The sequence below is a fragment of the Biomphalaria glabrata genome, chromosome 1 (assembly GCF_947242115.1).
Source record: "Biomphalaria glabrata chromosome 1, xgBioGlab47.1, whole genome shotgun sequence".
Lineage (NCBI taxonomy): Eukaryota > Metazoa > Mollusca > Gastropoda > Planorbidae > Biomphalaria > Biomphalaria glabrata.
In genome coordinates this window covers 9,991,636-10,017,148 of record NC_074711.1, presented here as the reverse complement: position 1 = coordinate 10,017,148, position 25,513 = coordinate 9,991,636, and the positions used below count along the sequence as shown (strand labels likewise).

General features: G+C 36.3%; 1 protein-coding gene across 1 annotated transcript; it reads left to right on the top strand.

The window, feature by feature from the left end:
* Window positions 1-823: 823 nt before the first annotated feature.
* Window positions 824-18,139, top strand: LOC106067363 (solute carrier family 23 member 1-like). Its single transcript, XM_056020980.1, has 13 exons — window positions 824-1,229; window positions 2,049-2,206; window positions 6,189-6,283; window positions 8,684-8,778; window positions 9,319-9,395; window positions 10,048-10,152; window positions 10,387-10,507; window positions 10,997-11,153; window positions 12,227-12,480; window positions 12,921-13,085; window positions 14,895-15,003; window positions 15,228-15,323; window positions 15,740-18,139. Exons 1-13 carry the CDS (start codon window positions 999-1,001, stop codon window positions 15,934-15,936), a joined length of 1,860 nt encoding a protein of 619 aa, XP_055876955.1. The 5' UTR covers window positions 824-998; the 3' UTR covers window positions 15,937-18,139.
* Window positions 18,140-25,513: the final 7,374 nt, after the last annotated feature.

Sequence of the window (25,513 nt, the reverse complement as noted above, 5' to 3'; positions counted from 1 at the left end):
TGATAATAAGCTTTGTAGAAAAGAAACCCTGGCGGGAGCAGGAGCGCATTCACATTTTATATATATATATATATATATATATATATATATATATATAGCTTTTATATATTTATAGCTTTTATATATTTATAGCTTTTATATATATATATATAGCTTTTATATATATATAGCTTTTATATATTTATAGCTTTTATATATTTATAGCTTTTATATATTTATAGCTTTTATATATTTATAGCTTTTATATATTTATAGCTTTTATATATTTATAGCTTTTATATAGCTATGCTTAAGCAAGCTCAGTCAGCTCAGCTTTGGACAAGTGGGGGGGGGGAAAGGGGTATCTAGTTTGGTTCCGTGCTGCCTTTAACAAACGCTCAGTAAACATAACTCTGCCCGAGTCGGGTGTCGAACCTCGAGCCCCCTACTAAGTATCCAAGCCAAGCCAAGTTCAAGCGCACTTAGCCTCTCGACCACGCTTCCCACAAAAATAGAATAAATTAACTCTCCGATGCAAGAATACTAATAGAATACATTAATTCTCCAATGCAAGAATACTAATAGAATAAATTAATTCTCCAATGCAAGAATACTAATAGAATAAATTAATTCTCCAATGCAACGAAACTAAGTTCCTGGAAGTTTATTTCCCCGTGATAATGTCTGTTTATGCATATACTGCAGTCGCTCTGAAAACGAGGCATACATACAGCTAATTAACATTACAAAACAAATATAGTAATTATAGCGACATAATCGCTGTTAAAGGAAAAAAAAAGACTGGACCAACAGAAACGCATGCATATCAAATTGAAAAGAAGCTATCAAAACACGCTGTACTGTTTTAACACTCCACTCAACTGAACACAGAGATGTGATGTTCAGATGCTGCTAAATTATCTTAACACATTATTAATTAATTTGTCGTTCAAGACATTCTGATTACTTATCAATGTCAGAAAGCTAGAAACATCTGTTTGGTATGGTCATAGGACAAAATGGAGGAGTATACTGTAGTGCAGCAGATAGATCTGAAAGATCAACATATTCTGATTGGTAATGGTAGAGAGGGGACGAAACTCTTATCAACAAGTCCAGCAGAAGAGGATGAAGAAAATGATCAGAAAGAGGACATAACTGTGACAGTGGAGCTTGAAGACAAGAAACCTCTCATTTATAGAATTTCTGAAGTACCTCCGCCACATCTTCTGATCTTCTTTGCCTTACAAGTAAGTAACAAACTATAGTTTCTTTTTTGTACATACAGAAAACAATTTCCCTTTCAGACCTTGCGATCTATCGGGCAGATGATGTAAAGGTCATCTGTTTCTGTGGCTCACAGTTAACGAGGGTGTCATCTGGCCAGCACAACGACCTTCACTTTTCCTCAACTAATGTCAGGTACCCATCAGAGGTGCTCTAAAGATCTCGAAATTAAAAATCTTAGTTCCGGGACCCTCCGGTTCGGAATCAAAGCTCTTCACCACTCGGCCACCGCGCCTCCATCCTGAGATGAACTCCGATTGGTGACAAGGCAGGGAGACCTAGGTCTCCCGTAGTGCCCTGGTAAAAAAACTCTGCTGTCCGGTGTAGTGCCTCATAGCCTCCATACAAAACTAGTTGACCATTGGATACGTCTCCCCGCAGCTCGCGGAGCTGCGGACACTCTTGCAAGACGTGCACCACTGTTTCTTCTGATTTCCCGCAGTGTCGGCAACGGGCATCAAAATTGGGCAGGAACCTGGCAAAATATGCACCTATGGGGCAGTGTCCCGTCCGCCACTGCGCTATTATCGACTGGTCCAGTGATAGGATCTGTAGGATCATAGCGCATTGAGAAAGCTAAAAGCATGAAATAACGCAAAACAAAAATGAATTGTTAAAAACATTTCTAAAAGCAGAGATTTATTATTGTTAGTCTAAATCTATGACCAATTTAATTACATGACTGATCCCAGTAATTGATACAATTATACATAATAAAACCCTTTTTTAAACAAAAAGTTTTTTTTTTTACATATTTAAAAAAAAACATTTACATTTCTCAGCAATGTCTTCTAAGTATTGGAAGTCCCCTGGCAGTGACTATCATTGTGGCTGAGGTGATCTGTGCGCAGCAGGATGAAGCCATCAAAACGTACATTCTCAGCTCTTCTTTCTTAATGATTGGCGTGTCTACGTTCGCCATGAGCACATTCGGAGTCAGGTAAATTAATTACTACTCATTAAATTTAGTAGTGATCAAGAGGGCTTCAAAACTCCAGGACTTTCTGGTTCACTATATCCTAAATGTTACCTATTTTCCTTTGTCTTTAAGGGTTTCAGTTGAAGAAACTTTATGACGGTGTTTACATTCTCGAATGCAACCCGATGTCTATTTACTTTTCACTTGAGTTGGTTGCTCATTAACAGAGAATCATTCTCCCAACCCAATCTCGAATTAAGTTGAAATTTTGATCAATATTTCTTATATCTGACAAAACAAAAATCAATAAAAATAAAAAAAGGAAAATTAACTATTGACAATTAATTGTTTTGTTTGATATCGAACAAGGGAACGAAATTGTACATGACAGATGTGGTTGCTTAAGTTGAATTAGTCCTCTCTATGCCTTTAAGGTTTGAAATAAACAATAGATAAAACCTTCTATTTTCCAAAGCACTTCTCTGGCAGACACAGTGGTTAAAATATTTAACCGGTACAACTTTAACAAAAATTATGTATAAAATGCATTTAAAAAGCGATCAATGTAACATTCACTCATTCACCCTTGTTTTTCCCCCACCACCCTTTCCCAACTGGTCCAGACAAGTGACAGGATCATAGCGCAATGAGAAAACTAAAAGCATTCCATTGCGCTAAATAAAAACAATTGGTAAAAATAATAACTTATCGCCGCACATATTTATTATTGTTAGTCTAGATCTATTACACATTTAATTACAGGACTGATCCTCACAAAATGATACAATTACACTTAATGTAAGCTTTTTTTTTTAATGAATTATTTTGCTTGTTGTATCTATCTGCTCAGTTGCTCTCCATTTTTAACAAGCATATGGTCCAATGTGTAGACAAAGACTGTTGAATAGGCCGAGTTTTCTAGAAATAGTTTCGATGGTTCAAATACGTGTCAGATCAGGGCAAAAAATATTTGTGCTATGGGCTGGCGGTGTTAAAAGAACAAAAGATTCTCGATATCGCGAGCCCTCCCCCCCCCCCTTTTAAACCCTGAACTCAGGACGTTTAATTTAAATTTATACTGTAATAACTTAAGTGAGGCAACTCAACGAGGCACATATATCTTTATTTACACGACATCACAAGTTCATAAAACATCATCTTTCTTAGGCACAGTGTTTTCACTTCGGCTCTCAACTTGGGCGGAAATCGTTCTCTTCATGTCAACATCCTGATCTAGTTTGGTTACTAGAAGTGCGCATCTCTGCACTAACCTGGATGGTGGTGCGCATGGAAAAGTCATTGCCCCCGTCTTAGCACTTTTCGTCCCGAAAAGAAACAGTGCAGTGGAGCTTTGACAGTTCAGGTGGAGGTCGATCGGTGGGAACCACAGACGTTAGGATGTCTGTTGCCCACGAAGCCATCTGCACAGTTTTCAACGGCCGTCGCTTTCTCTTCTTTCAGTTGGCCAGTCAATGTTTGAGTCGATATCGTGGTCGCTGCTTCGACTTCATGACGATAGTCGCTGATGCCAGCCAGCTGACACAGTGAGAGTTAGTGGAGGTCAGGGTTGCCAGCCACGTAACACAAATGGATGTTGTGGCGATCACCGTAGATTCCAGGGTTGTTGTTCTAAGACGCTGAGTCAGCGGACCTTTTCCATGGACGTGTCGTGACACAGTTGTAGGCCCACAGCTAGCAATGGTTTCAAGCACATAGTCTTTCTCAGCTTCATCTTTAAGGTATGCCCATGAAGCATCCTTGTAATGTTCATCCACCACTACATCAGGATTTGCTGGGATTAATTCACCACCGTTCAAGTCACTTTCACTGATGTGGGCAGAAGTACACATTTCTGTCAAGTTCAGGTCTTGTAGTTGGGGTTCTTGGCATGGGCACTGTCCCCGCAGGACGCCGCATATACAGTTCATGTCAATCGCCTGGATGCAGCTGCCAAGCATCGAGTTCTCTCTTATGCCGCTGCCAAAGTCAAATTCGTTGTTTCTGTCTCGGCCATTGTTGGGGCCCGTATTCGCAATTTCACTCGACGACATCAAAGGCAAGGAATCAGAAACGGTCTTGAGGCTTTCATGGCTTGAGTTCTTATGAAAGGTACTGACAGATAAACAGAGGTCTTTAAAGTCCACAGCAGCAAGCTTGGACGCAGACCCAACGTTGTCTTGATCTGTCCGTTGCAGGTATACCAGGAACAAAAGTTTCAGGCTCTTAACAGACTTCTCTAGTTTCTTCATTTGTTTCTTTTCTTTCAATTCTGTATATCCCATTACGATCGTCGCAGCAATCGTTGTCACGTTTCTCGCCATGAAAGTCAGCCCCGCCAGACTTGCCCACAACACAGTCACAGACAGCGCTCCAATCCCCAGCGCCTCCATCACCACTGTTTGTGGAGGCAACTGCTCCTTTCCTAACGAGTTTATTCCTCCTTTTGCTAGCGACACAATTTTATCACTTTGGTCTATTTGGCCTTCTACTTGCAATACACTTTCATCTACTTTACTCCCCATCCTATTAATTTGTTCACGCATTGCATCAATTTCTTCATGTATCCTGCTAAAGAACTCAACAATCCCAAATTCAAATTTGTATGTCTTCTTCATCGACCAAGGCTTGCCGCAGACGATCCGTAAGCGTTTCCCTGCTACCGAGGGATTTTAAACCTCGGTCCCGAAGCTCTTGTCGTAGATCTTTAATTGAGAGCTGATGTAATAGCTTCAAATATGTCATTGTAATCAAAGCCTACCTCATCTCGTTGAGTTGCCTATGATCCCACTTCTGAGACCAATTGTAATAACTTAAGTGAGACAACTCAACGAGGCACATATATCTTTATTTACACGACATCACAAGTTCATAAAACATCATCTTTCTTAGGCACAGTAGGCTAGATCTAGTTTGGTTACTAGAAGTGCGCATCTCTGCACTAACCTGGATGGTGGTGCGCATGGAAAAGTCATAACAATACGTAAGCCCAATTTCTTTGCTTATTTTCTTAACAACACAATCTGCTAATTACTCCTCTGTCAGAAAAAGTGTTATCTGATCTTGTCAGTCCTAGAGTTACCAACAGGCAACACACGTTATAAATTGGGCCCCACTTTTTTTGGTTTCATTAATATTTAAAATCATTTCGAAAAAAAAACAACCAAAAAATTGCCTAATGTTGTAGATAACCTGGACGTAGTCAGTGCAGGATCGATTTAAAAAAGGGGCCTCATAAAGGGCTTCAAATCTCAAAAAGCTTAGAGCTTTATCAAGTGTAAATCCAGTCCTGGATCTTGTAGCCAGCAGCCATTGCCAGGTCAATAGAAACTTTACGACATAGGCTACGTGAACATTATCATGGTGTTGGGTTTAAAAAAAAAAACTAGCTTGTATTAAAAAATAAAATATCAATGATTATATACATCTTCACCTATCCCTTAGTTCATTGGTCCATTGGGGCACCACACACGATCTGTCAAAAGTCTTCTCCACTCCTCTCTGTCCTTAACCTTGTATAGAAACATTTCATTCACTGACAGGTCTGTCCATTCTTTGATGTGGTCTTCCTCTACTTCTTCCTTTTACTGTTCCCTGAAGGAAGGTCTTTGCAAGTCTTGAGGACCATGTGATATGGTCATAGAGTTGGAGCTTAAGTTTTTTGATAGTGGTTAGCAGGTCATCGTGGGGGGCCGATTGCTGTATAAATCCTGTTTCTAATCTCTTCATTCGTAACGCGGTCTTTGTGACACCTAGCATCTGTCTGTAGTCAGCGTCCAAGATTCGCATGCATATAAGAATGTTGCCGTGACCAGGAAGCGCATCAGCGCGTCTTGTTTATATTACAACGAGAAAACGATGCCTTGAAAACTCGTATTTATTTGGCAAGTTTCTCTCCTAGCTTTTTCAACTGCTTCTGTTTTTTCCTCTTTATGTATTATTTAACTCTTTAACATTTGTCCGTTGAATAGAATCACATTTCACACATTAACTCTATCTTTGCTAGGCTACCAGTATTCCAAGGTCCTGCTTCAACATATCTGATTCCCTTAATCGCTATGTCCACTTTACCAGAGTGGAAATGTCCAAACATATTTAAAGGTAAGAGTCAATGCAGTTTCTTGATATAAAGTAAAGCAAACACAGAATAAAAACATAGCCTACAATAAATGAAGGAAGAGGATCTTATCTTATCTTATATGATACAGACGTTACTTCAATCTTATCATATCTTATATGATACAGACGCGACTTCAGAAAAGAAGATGATTACGTCCTACGCGTCATGCATGTTAACCAATGACTTAAACTCCGCCAAGTCACTGGTTTTTCTGGCTAGCTCAGGCAACCCATTCCATGCTCTAATAGCGCTAGGGAAGAAGGATCGTCTAAATTTGCCGTATCTCTCAATATCGCAAGGTTTATCGTCCCATTTTTTAAAAATATAAAACCAATTTAAATAATTACCACTAACTGATTAACAATTGGTTATTATATATATATATGTGAGCTTGCGCTCCCAGAGCTATATTTTTTATATATTTTATTTTTATAGGCTAGTGCCAAACTTATTATTTGTACTTCCGCTTTTTGTGTATAAAAAGTGATCACGCTGTTTTAAAACAGTTCAGTGTACAGTTGACCAGTGGTCAGTACCATATCTGTCTGTGTAACAGCTGAAGATCGTTGTGGTCTGTCGTCTAATTACATTTTTATTCCTGTACCTGGGACGGCCTGTAAGTGTAGAAATATTTTATATTTTTTACTAGATCTATACTATGTGTAAGGTAGTTGCTAATATTAGTTGGCAACATGCTGTACAGAAGATGGCGGCGTCCATCAGTCCTAATAGAATATAGATCTAATATAGTTTTGCATTTATGTTTTGCAGGCTATTTTTACTGCTGCCTTTAGCTGCTGCTGTTGGATATTACTGCTAATAGCTGCTGTTTATAACTGCTGTTTTTAGATCTATTCTAATTCTAGGGAATCTAGAATCTAGTGTTATTTTGTTTCTGCTATTGATAGTTTTGTTAATGTTATTGTTTCTGTCTAATTCTAGGGAAGTTAGTGTTACTTTGTTTCTGCTATTGATAGTTTTGTTATTGTTTCTGTAGATCTATTCTAGATATAATTCTAGGGAAGCTTAAGCTAGTGTTATTTTGTTTCTTTATTATCGCCTTATTAGTAAACTTAGTTATATTCATAATTTATAGTTTGTTTCTCAGTTCTGTTCTTAGTGAATAGTAAGGTACTGAGCTTAAGGGTAGGATATTGTAGATCTAGACTAGTTTATTGTAGTGTGTTGGTGTAGATCTAGGTCTAGTGTAGTAGTTGTAGTGATTTTGTTAGATAGTTGGTTTGATCAGTTTGTGTTAGATAGTTTGGTTAGTTTGTTAGTGTTTGTAGTGGTGTAGATTTAGAGGGTAGTTTATAGTGGTTAGTGTATATATTATATTTTATTATTATTTGATTCCATGTAAATAAAGTTTCATTTTGTTTATTTATACTAAACTAAAGTTTGTTATCTTGTTTTCATTTAGTTGAGTTAGTATAGTTAGTTGTCTGGTTACTTAGGTGACTCTAGCCCCTTGGTAGTAGACTGAGGTGTCACAGATTGAGCCCACCCAGTAGCGCAAACATCTGCCTACTGTATAAAATTTAATGTTGAGCAGCAGTAAGAATAGGCCCTCCTACTCGCGCCTGCCTGACCTTCTCACATATATATATAACTTGATTCCGTGTTGTAATCAAGAATGAATAAATGTGCAAAATTTAAACTTGATCTAAAAATTGGGAAGGACGAAATAATGTATAGCCTTTAAAATCACCCGGCTAGATTGAGTTGATATAAGCTTTATAAAAAAAGATATCTTATAATGAAAGTATGTCTTCAAAACTGTAAAATATTGTTACGATCTTCTCAATCAGGCCTTCTGCAATCACTACTTAACAACACAACAGCACATCTAACACAAGAACTTGACAACAAGAGCTTCAAGTAACAAAGTGGCGGTTTAATGACAATTACATCGACAGCCAATTCAACACAATTGGCTACATCAATTCAAATGCTTTCTTGAACTAACTAAACATTACTAGTGTCTCTAGCTCGTACAGCTACATTTTCGAGGACTCAAAGGTACCTCAGTCCTTATGCCTTGCTGTTCTGGACTCAACTGACTTTTTTAACACACTGTCTCTCGACCGTGAAGGCTCTTGATCACATGACCACAACACAGGTCATACTTGCATGAACTAGCAGTACTGTCCCTTGTCTATCGACAGCCGTTGACCTGTGTGATTAGCCTGAGTCGTGTGTATCAGTAGGCCGCACACACATTAACCCTTTCAGTCCGTCACTAGAGTTACAACAACATTTTGGAAAAAAAAAATCACACAAGCGTAATATTTGATATCAGCATCATCACATTTTTCTAGAATGAAAAAAAAATTGTTTCGTTTCAATTAAAAAAAAAAGAATTTTTATTATTTGTTTAGATAGTCGCCATGACAACATCACTGTGCTGATGGCGGATGTAGGAAATGGTACAGTTATTCCTGCGAGAGAAGTGATTGAGAACAAACTAGCCCAGGTATTTTGTCAGGCTAAAAATGAAAGTTATCTAAGGCCAATAACTCCCAACCGGTCATCCCAATTAGAATATTTTTTTTTTAAAAGCAAAATTTAAAAAATTATTTAAAAAAACCCTTAGTTTATCTTAAGGGGAAAAACTCCGTCCATAAAACTATATCTACCAATAATGTACACGTTATTTCCCTTATTCGATATCAAAGAAAATTATTAATTTCCAATAATTTATTGACTAATTGAATGTCTTTGTTTACTGATTTTTTTTTCAAATGACAATAAATATTTAATGACAATGTGGTCTTTATCGAAAAATGCGTGAGGGAGAAAAAGCATTAACAATTATTTAAGGGCCTAAACCCAACAAATTTACCCATATTTAGAAATGGTAAAGTATTAGTTTCCTTTGTTGCTATTAAACAAAATAATGAGTTACCAGTAAGTAATTGTCTAATTGGATACATTTTAAAAATTAATTCAAGTCCTGTCTATGTCTAAAAAAAAACTTTGAAAAAATATTTCACTTCTTTCCTATTACTCTCAGCTTTCTGGAAGTTTAATGCTAGCAGGTGGTCTACACTTTTTGATTGGTGCCACAGGTTTGATTGGAATTCTAATTAGGTAATTATAAATATAGAAAAGTTATCGAAAATGTAAGGTCGGCGCTATGGGTAATGTACATGAGTGACCTACCAACAACAACAACAAATAAAGAAAGAAATAAATAGGAAGATTACAAAGAGAGTTTGTGTTATCTCACCAACTCAGAGGTGGCCCTTTCAGGATCCGCCCATGGACAGGGGATATTCGTGCGAGGGTCTTGTTTTGCTTGGTGAAAGTTATATAAAATCAAAATAAAAAGAGACCTAGACTATCTTTATAGATAATTACGTCCTGCGTATTTCATATGTTAATCTAGTTATGCATGTTAATCAACTACTTAAACTATGCTATTCGATTGATTCAAATGTTGTCATCGACAACGAATAATTGTGCAATGCTTAAACATTTTCTGAGAAGTGGGAATTGGGAGAACAACGTGTGAAAGATTTCACCCAGACAGACCGACGGACTATTATTAAAAATATGTAACAGGAAATGCATACTACACTGCCAGGAATTATTCTAGCTCCTGGCAGTAGGCTCCTGTTCTGGTTCATCACAATAACGTGAAAATTGGGGGATTTCGGAGAGATGGACTTGTTATGTTACATGATAGGTAAAATAAAATGTTATCGCCCTTTAAATAAAAAACCTAATACTTTTTCTGTAGGTACATTGGACCAATCACCATTGTACCAACAGTAACACTGGTTGGTCTCTTTATTTACAAGGCAGCAGTAAAGTTTTGTGAAACTAACTGGCTTCTATCATGTATGTAAGTACAAAGGTTTCTGATAAGTTTATTTTAGGTAGATCTAAACTCGACTATGCAGTATCAATATTCATTACTAAGAGTAAACATTTATTTAGAGTTTAAAAAAAATTAACCCAGTTATTAACCGATGAGAAGGTATTTAAAATGTTTTATACATTGATTAAAAATATCTTACAACTAAATAATTCTTATTTCTGCTATTATATCTGTATTTTTTCAATGGGCTGCCCAAAGTACTTGTGCTGTCAACCTTATCCTCTCCCTGTATTTGTCCAAGCGACAAACACCAATACCAATGTGGAACCGAAAGCAAGGATTTCACATTCTGTGGTTTCCATTTCATCAAGTGTTTTCGGTGAGTTGAAACAACCAACAGCGTAGATCTAGTTAAAATTAACCAAACAACCAAGATCTAGTTGAAACAACCAAACCAAATATAAATTTAGTTAAAAGATCAAATACTCTTGATCTATATCTTGTTAAATAACAAAACATTAAATTTAGTTAAACTAAAAAATTTTAGTATGCTCCTCTGACTTTCTGCTCCTCTGTCCTCCTGTTTCTATGTTTGCTCCTCTGACTGCTTGCTCCTCTGACTCCCTGTTTCTATTTCTGCTCCTCTGACTGCCTGATCCTCTGACTCCCTGCTTATATGTTTGCTCCTCTGACTCCATGCTTCTATATCAGCTCCTGACTCCCTGCTTCTATATCTGCTCCTCTGACTGCCTGCTCCTCTGACTCCCTGCTTCTATGTTTGCTCCTCTGAATGCTGCTTCTCTGACTGTCTGCTCTTCTGACCTTAAATGTACAAAGTATCAAACTAATTAAAAAAAATGATTGAAAGGTTCTCCTGAGTATTATTATTGGCTGGATTGTAGCCCTCATTCTGACAGTGGCCGGCACAATGTCAGATGACCCTGACAGCATCGAACAGTTTGCCAGAACAGATGCCAGGCTACATATAGTGCACGAATCCGATTGGTTCATTTTTCCTTATCCAGGTAACATCATTACAACTTTTCTTAACATCTCTACGTTTATGGCTTCATATATTATCATAATCTGATAGACTAACTTTCTGATAGTCTGATCAGCACAACGATAACAAACACGGAAGTGGATAAAAGTAGAGACTCAAACTCTGCTAAGTCGTAGGTTTTTCCTGGGTTATTCAGGCCACCCGTTCCTTGATCAAATAGCACCAGGGAAGAAGAGTGCTAGCATGAATTAGGAATGGAATATGAAATGTGCCTTTTATCTTTTTTTGTAAGTTATGGTTTGTACTAGTTTAAACGAATAAAATTATAAATTTTTAAAATGATAACAGAACAGTTGTTGCAATTCACTTATTAATTCAACATTAACTGTAAAAAGTGAAACGCGAATCACGCTAGAAACGAACTGAAAAAAATATAAACAACGAATTTTAAAAAATTTATCTATCAGTTAAGTTACAGACATTCCTTATAAAGACTTAGACTCTATAAGACTTAGATCCTCACGCTCCCTTCGGCGAATAGGACGTCAAACTCACTCCACAAAGATAGGTCAGCAGCGACGTCCACAGCCTTAATCTTCCTATTTACTAACTTTGCAAGCCCTTAAACAGGTGTCTAGGCCTATGTGAATATTCATCAGTCTTAAACTTAATGGAAACATGATGACAGCGACTTCCTAATACATGTATCTTTTTCAAGGAAACTTGTATCATGTTAGTAAATGTATCGTATTTCACGACCAAAGGCGTAGCTAGGGTCGGTTGGAGGGGGGGGGGGAGTCCAAATGTGAAAATCCCCCCCGTCCACCACTTGAGGGGGGCCCCCAAATGAGTGTCGAAAATGTTGTTTTTTTTTAAATTAAATGTTAAGATAATGCCATGCTATCTTGCTATTCAAGTTGTTATGTAAATGAGTGACCATGCTGTATGTATTTTACACATTAAACTTTTATATTTATTAAGTATGATGTCGAATGTCAAAATGCATAGGCCCCTAAAGAGGCCAAGCCCCTCGGACCCTCAAATCCCTTGTTGAGCCACTGGTCAGCGCCTTCCTATACATGAATCTCTTTTCAGGGAAAGTTGGCAGTTTTTCTTTTAGTCTTGGCGCTTTCATCAGCTTTTTCATGGCGACTATTGGATCAGTCCTAGACAGTATTGGCGATTACAACGCCATTGCCCGCATCTGTAGAGTGCCGCCCCCGCCAAGATACGCCTTCAACAGGGGCATCGCCGTAGAAGGTTTGATGAGTTTCTTTAGCGGCGCCATGGGATGTTGTCATGCTACCGTCTCGTATGGTGGAAACATTGGCGCAATGGGAATAACTAGGGTAAAGACTTTTTTTTTTGTATGGAGATTTTAGCTTGAATATTTGATAACATTATTTTGATAATAATAATAAGAAGAATTGTATTTATAAAGCGCTGTTAACTAACAAAACGTAGGCTCAAGGCGCTGTAATAACATTACAAACACTAACACGACATCTAAAATGACAATTAATCCAAAATAGTGGGCTACTTTAATCTAATCTGATTTAATAAAAACTAACCATATAATTGTTTCTTCCTCTTCATTGCTAAATATGTGGATGGCACAAATGGGGAAAAGTTGTCAATAAGCAGCTTACTTAAAAACGAACATGAATGTCAAGTACTATGCTCTCATCTTTTGGCTTGGTATTAAAAGTATTTTGTATCTGATATGAAATATAACTTTGTATAGACAGAGGATCTAAACTTTGATCTTTCACGCTGTATGTATTGCCAGGTAGTGTCTCGGAGTGTCTTTCAAATGTGTGGACTGTTATTCATTCTCTTTGCCGTCTTCGCCAAGTTAGGAGCAGTCTTTATAGCTATTCCATACCCTGTCATAGGCGGATCTTCTCTTATTTCCATGGGCATTTTTATTGGAGTGGTATTATCTTACTTACAGGTAACATCTTTAAAATAATATATATATATATATATATATAAATATATATATATATATATATATATTAAACATATATATATATAGATATATAATTTATAATAAATATATATATATATATATTAAACATATATATATATATAGATATATAATTTATTTCTTCATTTATATAAATACTAGACATATGTTACCCGCGACCCGCAGGTCTTTATTTGCGCATTACTGTCGATATAGTCACTGAGAGTGTTTTGTAAACAATAAAACGAAATAATAATGTAATAAGTAAAGCGAATGTGTCAATGTAAAAATACTGTGAATGAAGTTATCAAATCAGAATAGCTAATAGGCTTAAATCCATTTGTTCAAATTAAAACATTTGCTTGTAGGCCTACATATATTTGATTAAAATTTGAGATGAATAGACTTAATTTTGTATGTTCATGTGTTAAAGTATAAAGTAGATCTTGAGGTAGACATATATCTAAATCTACACTAATCTAGAGTTAAAAATTGGCTTTTATAGAGTTCATTCTGTGTTGCGCATGCGTGACCTTTTTTCATGAATGAATATAGGCCTATCTCAACACGGATACGCAGCTTTAGGGAACAGCGAACGAATGTATTAAAAATGCTTTAGAAAAACAAATTGAATATTAATTTTATTAAAATATGAAATGAATGGACAATAATTAGTATGTTTATGTGTTAGAGTTCAATATGAGTTTTAGACCTAGGCCTAGGAATAGACTCAGTAGAGAGATGTGTTAATCACTGTTTATGTGTAACCATTTGGTAATGTCTAATGAAAGGATGTTCGCCAGACATTACCCGCGGCCTGCGGGTCTAAGTTTGTGTTTACTAATCTAGTGGATTGGATTTAGATGAATGTTAAACTAAACTAATGATCCTTTCAAGTTTTTTCTCTTTCACTACGAAAATAAAATTAGGTTTGCGAAAATGGGATTACCCGAGGCCGATACATTCATAACTATTAAAAAAGAAAAGAGCGATAGCTTTGTTAAATAAATGGGATTATAAAGTGAACAATTAAACGAAATAATTTTTAGTACGCGATTCATGAATGAATATAGATCTAGGCCTATCTTAACTCGGCTTCGCAGGTTTCATAAGCGAATGTAGCTTTAGAAAACCAAATTTGAATGTTTATTTGATCAATATATGAAATGAATGGACTTCAATTAATATGTTTATGTGTTAAAGTATAAAACTATCTGTGCGAAGAGAAGTTTTATCATCTTAGAGTTGAATTAGAGTTTTAGATCTAGGGATGGGATTATAAAGTAAACAATTAAACGAATTAAATTTTAGTACGCGATTCATTACGGTATTGTCTAATGAAAGAATGTTTGTCAGGAAATCTGTAGTCACAGATATGTGAATCTACTGTTAGACACCTTATTTATATAGGTTAGTTATTTAGCGACGCACCATAGAAGACGCATATTGAACGGGACTAGTGACGTTTGGGATATGTTGGGTTAGAGACCGGAAAATCAGTTAGCAATAGAATACTCCAGGGTAACGACGTGTTTAGTGACAGAGACTTCTACTGTGGCCTTTTTATCAGAATAAATACATGTTGAATATTTCATCAGAGTTGACTACATCTCTTCACTAGTTATAAAACAGGTGTTGTTTTATTCTATATGTATTGTTGTTCAACTACACGGAATACACCCGAACAATTACACCCAAACGATTGCAGAGTAATTGGTTGACTTCAAGGCAGCCTGAATAAGCAACATCACACTACATAGAAGAGACTTATTGAAAACCTTATTTATTTTTTAGACTGTCGACTTAAACTCTCAGAGAAATCTGGCTATAATTGGTACCGCTTTATTGTTAGGCATGATGTTGCCATATTGGATTACTAATAACCCACAAGCTATCGATACAGGTAAATAGACCTAAACTGTACTAACTATATTATGAGCTATTCAACATCATGATTTATTTGTCAGTTTAGTTGTTAAATCTAAATGATATCTTTAATTAGGAACTCTCAGTAAGAATGTATGAATGAATCACTTGCTAAAATACTTATCTAATGGTGTGCATAAAAAAATTCAAGGCAGATATAAAAGCTGACATTTGAAGACAAATGTTTGTTCTATTTCTAAGGTAGCGATGATCTGAACAATGCTATTACAATGCTTTTATCTAATCCTTCTTTTGTTGGCGGGACGTTTGCCTTCGTCTTGGACAACACTGTACCTGGTGAGTCTCTAGTTATTGGATGTTTAGTTTATCCTAGAAATACAATTTATAGTCTAGCGGCTGGCCTATATGTACAATGTCTTGTAAAGCAAATTGATGTTATTTATGAAATAAACTATTTCTGAACTTTCTTTGTAGTATCTTATTAGTTACTCCTAGTATCATTTCATGTGTATGGGAGCATGATTGCTTCAAAAAACGAGCATCAGTGCCGGAGTTTAGAAAGAGGAGGCCCTAGTCATGATTTGTGTGGAGATGCCTACTCTCTTTAAGCTAGAGACGCACTTGATAATAATAACACCTCTAAAAGCAATATATATTTATGAGAAAGGAAGTGGTACTTGTACTTGACAAAGTTACCTCTGAGAATCTGTTGAATAAGAAATTTAATATTTACATTTTTTTGTGATCTACAGGTACTTTGAAAGAAAGGGGAATGCTGCACCAACTGAGAGAATTAAATCCAGATGAATTCGCTGATGATGACGAAACCTATGAAGACGGTTTAGAAACATATGACCTCATTTCATCTCTGCCATCTTGTTTGGCAAACTCAAGCCTAGCCAGACGTTTATCAACATTTAACAAGAGAAAAACGTCCGTTGGTAGATGACGACAAAATAAAAATAATAATTTTTCTTTCTGTGAAAAATATAATTTTTTATCTTTATAACCTTGGATATCATTCTTAACAATGAATTATCGTAGAAAATTTAGGAGAAATGTTAAGTTCTATTAATAATAATTTTTCTACAGTAGTTTGGGTTATCAGACTCCTTCCAGCCTTGCCACCATCTCAGGGTTATCAGACCTCCGGCAAAAGGAAGGCTAAAGGAAGACATGTCGCGTCTTCTGTTCGCCTGCCTGGTCGTGCGGTTTGCACGCTGGACAGTCGTTCGGTCGTCTCGACGGTCTCGGGTTCATACTCTGCCCGCTGCCATTCTCAGTCACCCTGCGGGAGGTTTGGACTAGGAAGAAGTTTATCTTCAACTCTGAAGGAACATCCGAAAATTGTAAAACATTTTACAAACATTTAAAGTCATTGCCATAAAGTGTCAAAATGCTGGGGTCTATTTAGTTGTTTATTGCAAGGGTATATTATCCAGCTATCAAATTCTATCAATTATATTATTCAACAATCAAATTCAGTCATGCGTATCTTCTAATTTATATACAATGAACTCAATAATAAACGTGCATTGTAATGCATACAGTTCCTTAAGGAATGGAGTAATGATGAAAACAATTCTGACCAGTGGATCATGACATTTGAAATAGTTTGTTACCAATTGTTTTCGTTTAGCACTAGTTCATACTTTTAGCTTTCTCAATACGCTATGATCCTAGCACTTGTCTGAACGAGCACACATTTCTAGTCAATCTCTCTCTCTATATATATAATTATCTTCGTGGCCCAACCATGCGGGATACCACGCAAAAGTCTTGGAAAGATAACTCTTTTATTTCTGCAAGTCTGACTGTATTTTCAGCATATTTGTAAAGAGCATGTTTCTTAAAGAAAGAACAGACAGTATTCCATCTCCACCAACAACAATGTTAAATTAGCCTAAATTTATTTATGGACTCTATTCTATTTTCACGTCGTCCATATTGGTTGGATCTTATTTGTAACTAAAGCAAAATAAACTAATACTACTTCGACAAAAGGACAATAAGTACATTATTTAAAAAATTACATATATTTCAGATTATTTTATCTCATATAATTTGGAGGCAATTCTTTGTAGGATTAAAAAACTTTTATTTGTATGAATATTTAGATTACATTTTAATGTAAGATATGCACTACGTCAATTTCATTAACTCTTTCTCTCCTAACTGACGATTCCAACGTTGATTCCACTAGAATGTGGTAAATAATTACGGAGAGAAAGAGTTAAACATAGGAAGGTATCCAATTTCAAAAGCCAAACAGCACGACTAACAATATCTTAATCACAGTATGGTGAAGTGTTATGTAAATGTCAATGACATCAAGATGTCATATTAAATGTCCAATGAAACAGTACCAAATGATGTGCATGGTATAGATTTCCTTTTACTCTGAATATTTATTAACAATATCAAAATGATAAAAAACAATTTCAAAGACAATTACAAACAAATTTATAAAAAATAAAAAAAAATGAACATGTTTAGTAAAGAGAAAGTAAAGGTCCCCTTTCAGACCTTGCGATCAATAGGGCAGATGATGTTTAAAATCATCTTTATTTTTGGCCAACGGTTAACGAGGAGGGTGTCATGTGGCCAGCACAACGACCAACCACCTTTACTTTCCCCAACTAAAGTCAGGTACTCATTAGATTTGAGTGGACTCAGGGGTGCCCTAAAAATACCGAATTTCAAAATCACAGTATTCATTCGAACCCAGGAGCCCAGGTTCGGAATTTAAATGCTTAACCACCAAGCCCCTGCACATGTTTAGTAAGAAAAAAAAAGTACAGGTCGATTTTAACTTCTTGTCAGTATAAATGTTAAACATCTTAAAAAATGGTAAATATGTGAGATAGTGGAGAAAAAAATAAATAAAACCCTGTTTAAATTCGATGCCGTTAAAAGATTAGTTCTCTAAGTGTTATCATTCTCGCATCTCTCTCATCTGTTCTTTGACTTTTGTTGCAAGTGTGCTGTGGCAGCTCGAGTTATCGAACCCCACCCCTTTTCATGGTCAGCAGCTGTTCTGGTTGGTCCATTCATTTACGTTGTCCAGCCAGATTTTCTTTGGACGAGCCTTTCTTCATGCTACCTCCACCGTACATTACAAGATGACTTTTGACAATGAGTTATGTAATGAGCTGCATCAATCAAGAAAAAGAAGAAGAAAGCTGACCTGTCTGCTAGCCCTAGGACAGATGCATATGCATGCACGAACTGTGTCTAACTCGCTTCTCCTGTATTGGCTTGATAAGTTACTCCAGATTCTGCCCCGTCTCAAGACGAAACCAAAGCTAGTGACTCACCTGGGCGTATCCGTTGTCTTTAGAGACAGAAGGAGTTATATATGTCTTACATTATGACTGTACCAGTTCAGCTCAATATTATCATTAAATAGAAAGAAAAGTAAAAAATGTATTTTCTTTTGGGGACAATATATTAACAGGGTTATAATTCTAAACATTGAAAGTCTAATTTCTTTTATTAAAAAAAAATTGCATGATTTAAGTTTTTGCCTTTTAAAAATAAGGAGACCTATTTATTATCTTAATCTATTTGTTTAATATCTGTTAGTTTTGATGTATAATATACACCATACTCTGAACTCCAGTAAAGCAGATGTTGTGGAACATTCAATTATGACAACTGCGCCCCGTAAGATTTCTTCGTTATTCATTTTTATTTTGTTGTTCCTTGTGTTGTGATTGATGTAACTTGAAAAATACTGAAATAATATCTTGTCCAAGCTAATACCTCTAGTTATAGTTATATGTCCCATTGTCATCGAACGCAGGGGACGTTAGCAAACGACCCACCCACTGCACATAGAGAGTTAATACTCTCCTGTTACCCAAGTAGGACATCGCGATAAAGAGACCTTGAAGTCCGTTGATTATAATGGAGAGAAACCTCAGTGGATCATTGTCTAGAGCCTCCGACAGTATAGCAAGTCCCCAGAACATACAGGTCAGTGTCGACAGCTTCATGTACACGCACATCTGCTGGCGTTCGTCTTTCTTGAAGTTGGCGTTTTGTTGAAGCTTTCGTATTTTATAAATCTCATAAACAGAGGAGATAAAGAAGAATGAGTTGAGCGCCAAGACGCATGCCATTGGCGCCCCTAGAGAGATAAGAACTAGATTAGCAGAGTTTAGATAGCAGGAGGTGTTCCCATAGCCCAATCCTTGACCTTCAGAAGAGAAATAATCGCTAGCAATAACGCTAGAAACTATCGCTAAGGGAACCGACATGCTGACAATGATTCTTTTCACCATTAGCCATTTTATGTGAGAACTGGCGTAGATTGTTCGGTTCGTGGACTTAAATATAGAATACATGTGAAAGCAGCAGAAGAAGCTCCAGCAGAAAGTGGTCAACCAAAAAAAATGGGTCATAATACCAACAGCAGTACAGGCCGCGCCATAGAGTCTGACGTGGACACTGAGCAGCAGTGAAGCCTGTGCAAGCAAAAGACTCAAAGAGATGAAGAGGTTGTGCAGTCCAGCCACGTTTCGGAGAACCGAGAAGAAGAGATATGTACACACTGTCCACAACAGGCAGAGCATGGAGACAGAAAGACACACCACTGTTAAAACATACTGAGAGAATTGAATCTTATGGACTTTGCCGTCTCTTTTTAAATCAGCCATTTTGTTTTTTAATAGATCATAGCAAATATGCAAAGTCTTATAACCATTAACGCTGAGTCTAATGAGCTCGGTATGGGACGTAAAGTTAATAGTTATTTCCCCTAATTGCAAACTAATTTGTATTTTCCACGGGGTCCTAGGGTCAACAACTCTCACGTAAAAATGGGTATGATTGTAAATAACATGGGGGCACGTTGACATTGCGTTCAATCTTATAAATATATCTTTTGCGCTCCACACTTGATTTAAGAGCCTAACACTTGGTTGCTGATCAGGGTCTGAGGTGAAACAAACTGTTCCTTTAGCCTTGCATAAGATCATCGGATCTGTTACCTCATCAGAAACATATTTCAGAAGAACGGAAACGCCGCTGACGTTAAGCTCTATTTCTCCCAGCGTTAAGACGCCAGTGAAGTAGCTTTCCACTTCATCCCGCCCGTAAAAATTGTTGGCGATGAAATCAATTCTGACAAAGAAAACCAATTCAGATGAAAGTTTTTCGAACAATGTCGTGGGCGGAAGTAAATGCAAATTGTTTGAGCCGTTGGTCAAGCAGCAGAGCGCCGTCTTGTTAAAAGCACCAGAAGCAGCAGTGGTGACCAACACATTGCTTTCCACTGCCCACTCTCCTAATGTATTATTGACCCAAGACTTAAGACTTTCCACTATGTCGCTCAAGATATTTGTTGAAAGCAAACTCTCATTCAAGTAGCTCGCGTTATGAAATTCATACAGCCCCACAATATAATAGGCTAAGCCTCTTATTTGTGGCAGCGCTGTGATGCAGGTATTGCTAGACAAGACCTTACCTTCCGAGCAGTGAACTGAAGGGCAATCTGGACTCGAACCTAACTCGTCAAAACAAGTATGGAACGCTCTGATCTCATCTCCATTGTTTAGATAATTCTTTCTAATTTTTAGTAAGAGCGAAAAGGGAGGTAATGTAATAACTTCATGATTGGAATCTGTGCTGTAACAATCAAGGTAGGCAGTAGGTCTTAAATTACATAGAGCACAAAAGATATTCTTGAAAAAGCTAATACCTATAGACACGCGTTTAGTAAGATCATTAGAACTTGTCACACAGTTGCTTTCAATGTCTGAATCATAATTGACCCATGCTCCGCTGACATTGCATGAATCTACGACGGGCCCATACCAGTCTTTCTTACATGTCCAGTAGTCCACATGTGGTGGTATGTCTCTCTGTTGGCAGTTTGGTTCTTCAAGGCTTAGCTTCAACAGGTCGTGGTCACTGGTAGCTTTGTACAGGTCAAGGAAGTGAAGACAGTAGACCGAGATTGCCCATGGTGTAAACTAAGTGGACAAACAAAAGACAAAAAAAAGTTACAAAAAAAAAAAAGATATTTTCTCCTTAATGGAGCTGCAGATATTTCATAACAGCAATTATTTTACTCTTAATAACTAATGAATGCTAGACTTGAAAAAAAAAAAGGAAAATTTTTTAACCTGTCCCAATTCTACTCCACGAAAAAGTCCTGTTTAGCAAACGTATACATCTACTCAGAATATATCAAATTATAATGATATAAATCCAGACTTAGATGACGGTGAGCAAAATGTTTTATCTATTTATTTAATCTTTAATGAAGACATGTGGGAATACCAGGCTGATGCATGTCTGTTCAAGATAATGCTGGTCTAGACCTCTGGATCTGGATCAAGCTTAAACATTAAATTAATATACTTAAAAACAACAACATTTAACAGTTCAAGGAAGAGAAAGGAGGAGGGTTTGGCGAGGCGCTAGCGACCCCATCCTGTAAAACAACAATTGCTACAGAAACGGCAAACTTAACACACAAATACGTATAGCAGCAGCTTAAAAAAAAAGTGAAGGGACCCATCTTCAAAAAGGGGTCCGGAGTGAAACCATGTTTGTCCCCCACTCTCCACCACCATTTGCATGGGGCCTAGTTCTATAAACATCTAACAATATATAGCATCAAAGGAATGAACTAATGTTTAAAATCTTCAGTTATTTAACGCACGTATTTTTTTGTTCATAATTAAATGGAAATAAATCCTACTATATAATTATTTTATTCTCAAAATCCTATTTAGGAAACTATTCCCTAATTACCCGTAAATTTGAAAACAATGTTGCGTCTTCAGATATAGAATCAGATATAGACGTTGCTATTTAGTTATGTTAATTATTTAGTGTGTACAACGGATTGATTGACGCCTACGGTACAGGAAGTAAAGAAAAACGCCAAATATGTTCCTGCATCTTAAAGTCTCAATCTGAGGCGTTCACGATAGCAAATTAAATATAATGCACATAATAAATAACATCTTGCACATCTTGTCTTTTCTTCAAAGACCTGCGTAAAAAAACAACAAAACAAGTTGCATGTATCAAGTTCTCTACATTTATCGTTTATTGACTTACCGTTCAATGCTGTTACAGATAGCACAGTATGTGTATTGACTTACCATATGAATGTATTACAGATAGCACAGTATGTGTATTGACTTACCATATGAATGTATTACAGATACCACAGTATGTGTATTGACTTACCATATGAATGTATTACAGATAGCACAGTATGTGTATTGACTTACCACGTGAATGTTGTTACAGATAGCACAGTATGTGTATTGACTTACCACGTGAATGTTGTTACAGATAGCAAAGTATGTGTATTGACTTACCATATGAATGTATTACAGATAGCACAGTATGTGTATTGACTTACCATATGAATGTATTACAGATAGCACAGTATGTGTATTGACTTACCACGTGAATGTTGTTACAGATAGCACAGTATGTGTATTGACTTACCATATGAATGTATTACAGATAGCACAGTATGTGTATTGACTTACCACGTGAATGTTGTTACAGATAGCACAGTATGTGTATTGACTTACCATATGAATGTATTACAGATAGCACAGTATGTGTATTGACTTACCACGTGAATGTTGTTACAGATAGCACAGTATGTGTATTGACTTACCATATGAATGTATTACAGATAGCACTGTATGTGTATTGACTTACCATGTGAATGTATTACAGATACCACAGTATGTGTATTGACTTACCATATGAATGTATTACAGATAGCACAGTATGTGTATTGACTTACCACGTGAATGTTGTTACAGATAGCACAGTATGTGTATTGACTTACCACGTGAATGTTGTTACAGATAGCAAAGTATGTGTATTGACTTACCACGTGAATGTTGTTACAGATAGCACAGTATGTGTATTGACTTACCATATGAATGTTGTTACAGATAGCACAGTATGTGTATTGACTTACCATATGAATGTTGTTACAGATAGCACAGTATGTGTATTGACTTACCATATGAATGTATTACAGATAGCACAGTATGTGTATTGACTTACCACGTGAATGTTGTTACAGATAGCACAGTATGTGTATTGACTTACCACGTGAATGTTGTTACAGATAGCACAGTATGTGTATTGACTTACCATATGAATGTATTACAGATAGCACTGTATGTGTATTGACTTACCATGTGAATGTATTACAGATACCACAGTATGTGTATTGACTTACCATATGAATGTATTACAGATAGCACAGTATGTGTATTGACTTACCACGTGAATGTTGTTACAGATAGCACAGTATGTGTATTGACTTACCACGTGAATGTTGTTACAGATAGCAAAGTATGTGTATTGACTTACCACGTGAATGTTGTTACAGATAGCACAGTATGTGTATTGACTTACCATATGAATGTTGTTACAGATAGCACAGTATGTGTATTGACTTACCATATGAATGTTGTTACAGATAGCACAGTATGTGTATTGACTTACCATATGAATGTATTACAGATAGCACAGTATGTGTATTGACTTACCACGTGAATGTTGTTACAGATAGCACAGTATGTGTATTGACTTACCACGTGAATGTTGTTACAGATAGCACAGTATGTGTATTGACTTACCATATGAATGTATTACAGATAGCACAGTATGTGTATTGACTTACCATATGAATGTATTACAGATACCACAGTATGTGTATTGACTTACCATATGAATGTATTACAGATAGCACAGTATGTGTATTGACTTACCACGTGAATGTTGTTACAGATAGCACAGTATGTGTATTGACTTACCACGTGAATGTTGTTACAGATAGCAAAGTATGTGTATTGACTTACCATATGAATGTATTACAGATAGCACAGTATGTGTATTGACTTACCATATGAATGTATTACAGATAGCACAGTATGTGTATTGACTTACCACGTGAATGTTGTTACAGATAGCACAGTATGTGTATTGACTTACCATATGAATGTATTACAGATAGCACAGTATGTGTATTGACTTACCACGTGAATGTTGTTACAGATAGCACAGTATGTGTATTGACTTACCATATGAATGTATTACAGATAGCACAGTATGTGTATTGACTTACCACGTGAATGTTGTTACAGATAGCACAGTATGTGTATTGACTTACCATATGAATGTATTACAGATAGCACTGTATGTGTATTGACTTACCATGTGAATGTATTACAGATACCACAGTATGTGTATTGACTTACCATATGAATGTATTACAGATAGCACAGTATGTGTATTGACTTACCACGTGAATGTTGTTACAGATAGCACAGTATGTGTATTGACTTACCACGTGAATGTTGTTACAGATAGCAAAGTATGTGTATTGACTTACCACGTGAATGTTGTTACAGATAGCACAGTATGTGTATTGACTTACCATATGAATGTTGTTACAGATAGCACAGTATGTGTATTGACTTACCATATGAATGTTGTTACAGATAGCACAGTATGTGTATTGACTTACCATATGAATGTATTACAGATAGCACAGTATGTGTATTGACTTACCACGTGAATGTTGTTACAGATAGCACAGTATGTGTATTGACTTACCACGTGAATGTTGTTACAGATAGCACAGTATGTGTATTGACTTACCATATGAATGTATTACAGATAGCACTGTATGTGTATTGACTTACCATGTGAATGTATTACAGATACCACAGTATGTGTATTGACTTACCATATGAATGTATTACAGATAGCACAGTATGTGTATTGACTTACCACGTGAATGTTGTTACAGATAGCACAGTATGTGTATTGACTTACCACGTGAATGTTGTTACAGATAGCAAAGTATGTGTATTGACTTACCACGTGAATGTTGTTACAGATAGCACAGTATGTGTATTGACTTACCATATGAATGTTGTTACAGATAGCACAGTATGTGTATTGACTTACCATATGAATGTTGTTACAGATAGCACAGTATGTGTATTGACTTACCATATGAATGTATTACAGATAGCACAGTATGTGTATTGACTTACCACGTGAATGTTGTTACAGATAGCACAGTATGTGTATTGACTTACCACGTGAATGTTGTTACAGATAGCACAGTATGTGTATTGACTTACCATATGAATGTATTACAGATAGCACAGTATGTGTATTGACTTACCATATGAATGTATTACAGATACCACAGTATGTGTATTGACTTACCATATGAATGTATTACAGATAGCACAGTATGTGTATTGACTTACCACGTGAATGTTGTTACAGATAGCACAGTATGTGTATTGACTTACCACGTGAATGTTGTTACAGATAGCAAAGTATGTGTATTGACTTACCATATGAATGTATTACAGATAGCACAGTATGTGTATTGACTTACCATATGAATGTATTACAGATAGCACAGTATGTGTATTGACTTACCACGTGAATGTTGTTACAGATAGCACAGTATGTGTATTGACTTACCATATGAATGTATTACAGAT

What these genes read in the sequence shown, in the direction of transcription:
- LOC106067363 (XM_056020980.1), top strand. Translation starts at nt 999, where the DNA reads ATGGAGGAGTATACTGTAGTGCAGCAGATAGATCTGAAAGATCAACAT. An exon ending in ATGTCCAAACATATTTAAAG is followed by an intron (nt 6,284 to 8,683) that starts GTAAGAGTCAAT and finishes TTATTTGTTTAG; the next exon opens with ATAGTCGCCATGACAACATC. An exon ending in CATTTCATCAAGTGTTTTCG is followed by an intron (nt 10,508 to 10,996) that starts GTGAGTTGAAAC and finishes AATGATTGAAAG; the next exon opens with GTTCTCCTGAGTATTATTAT.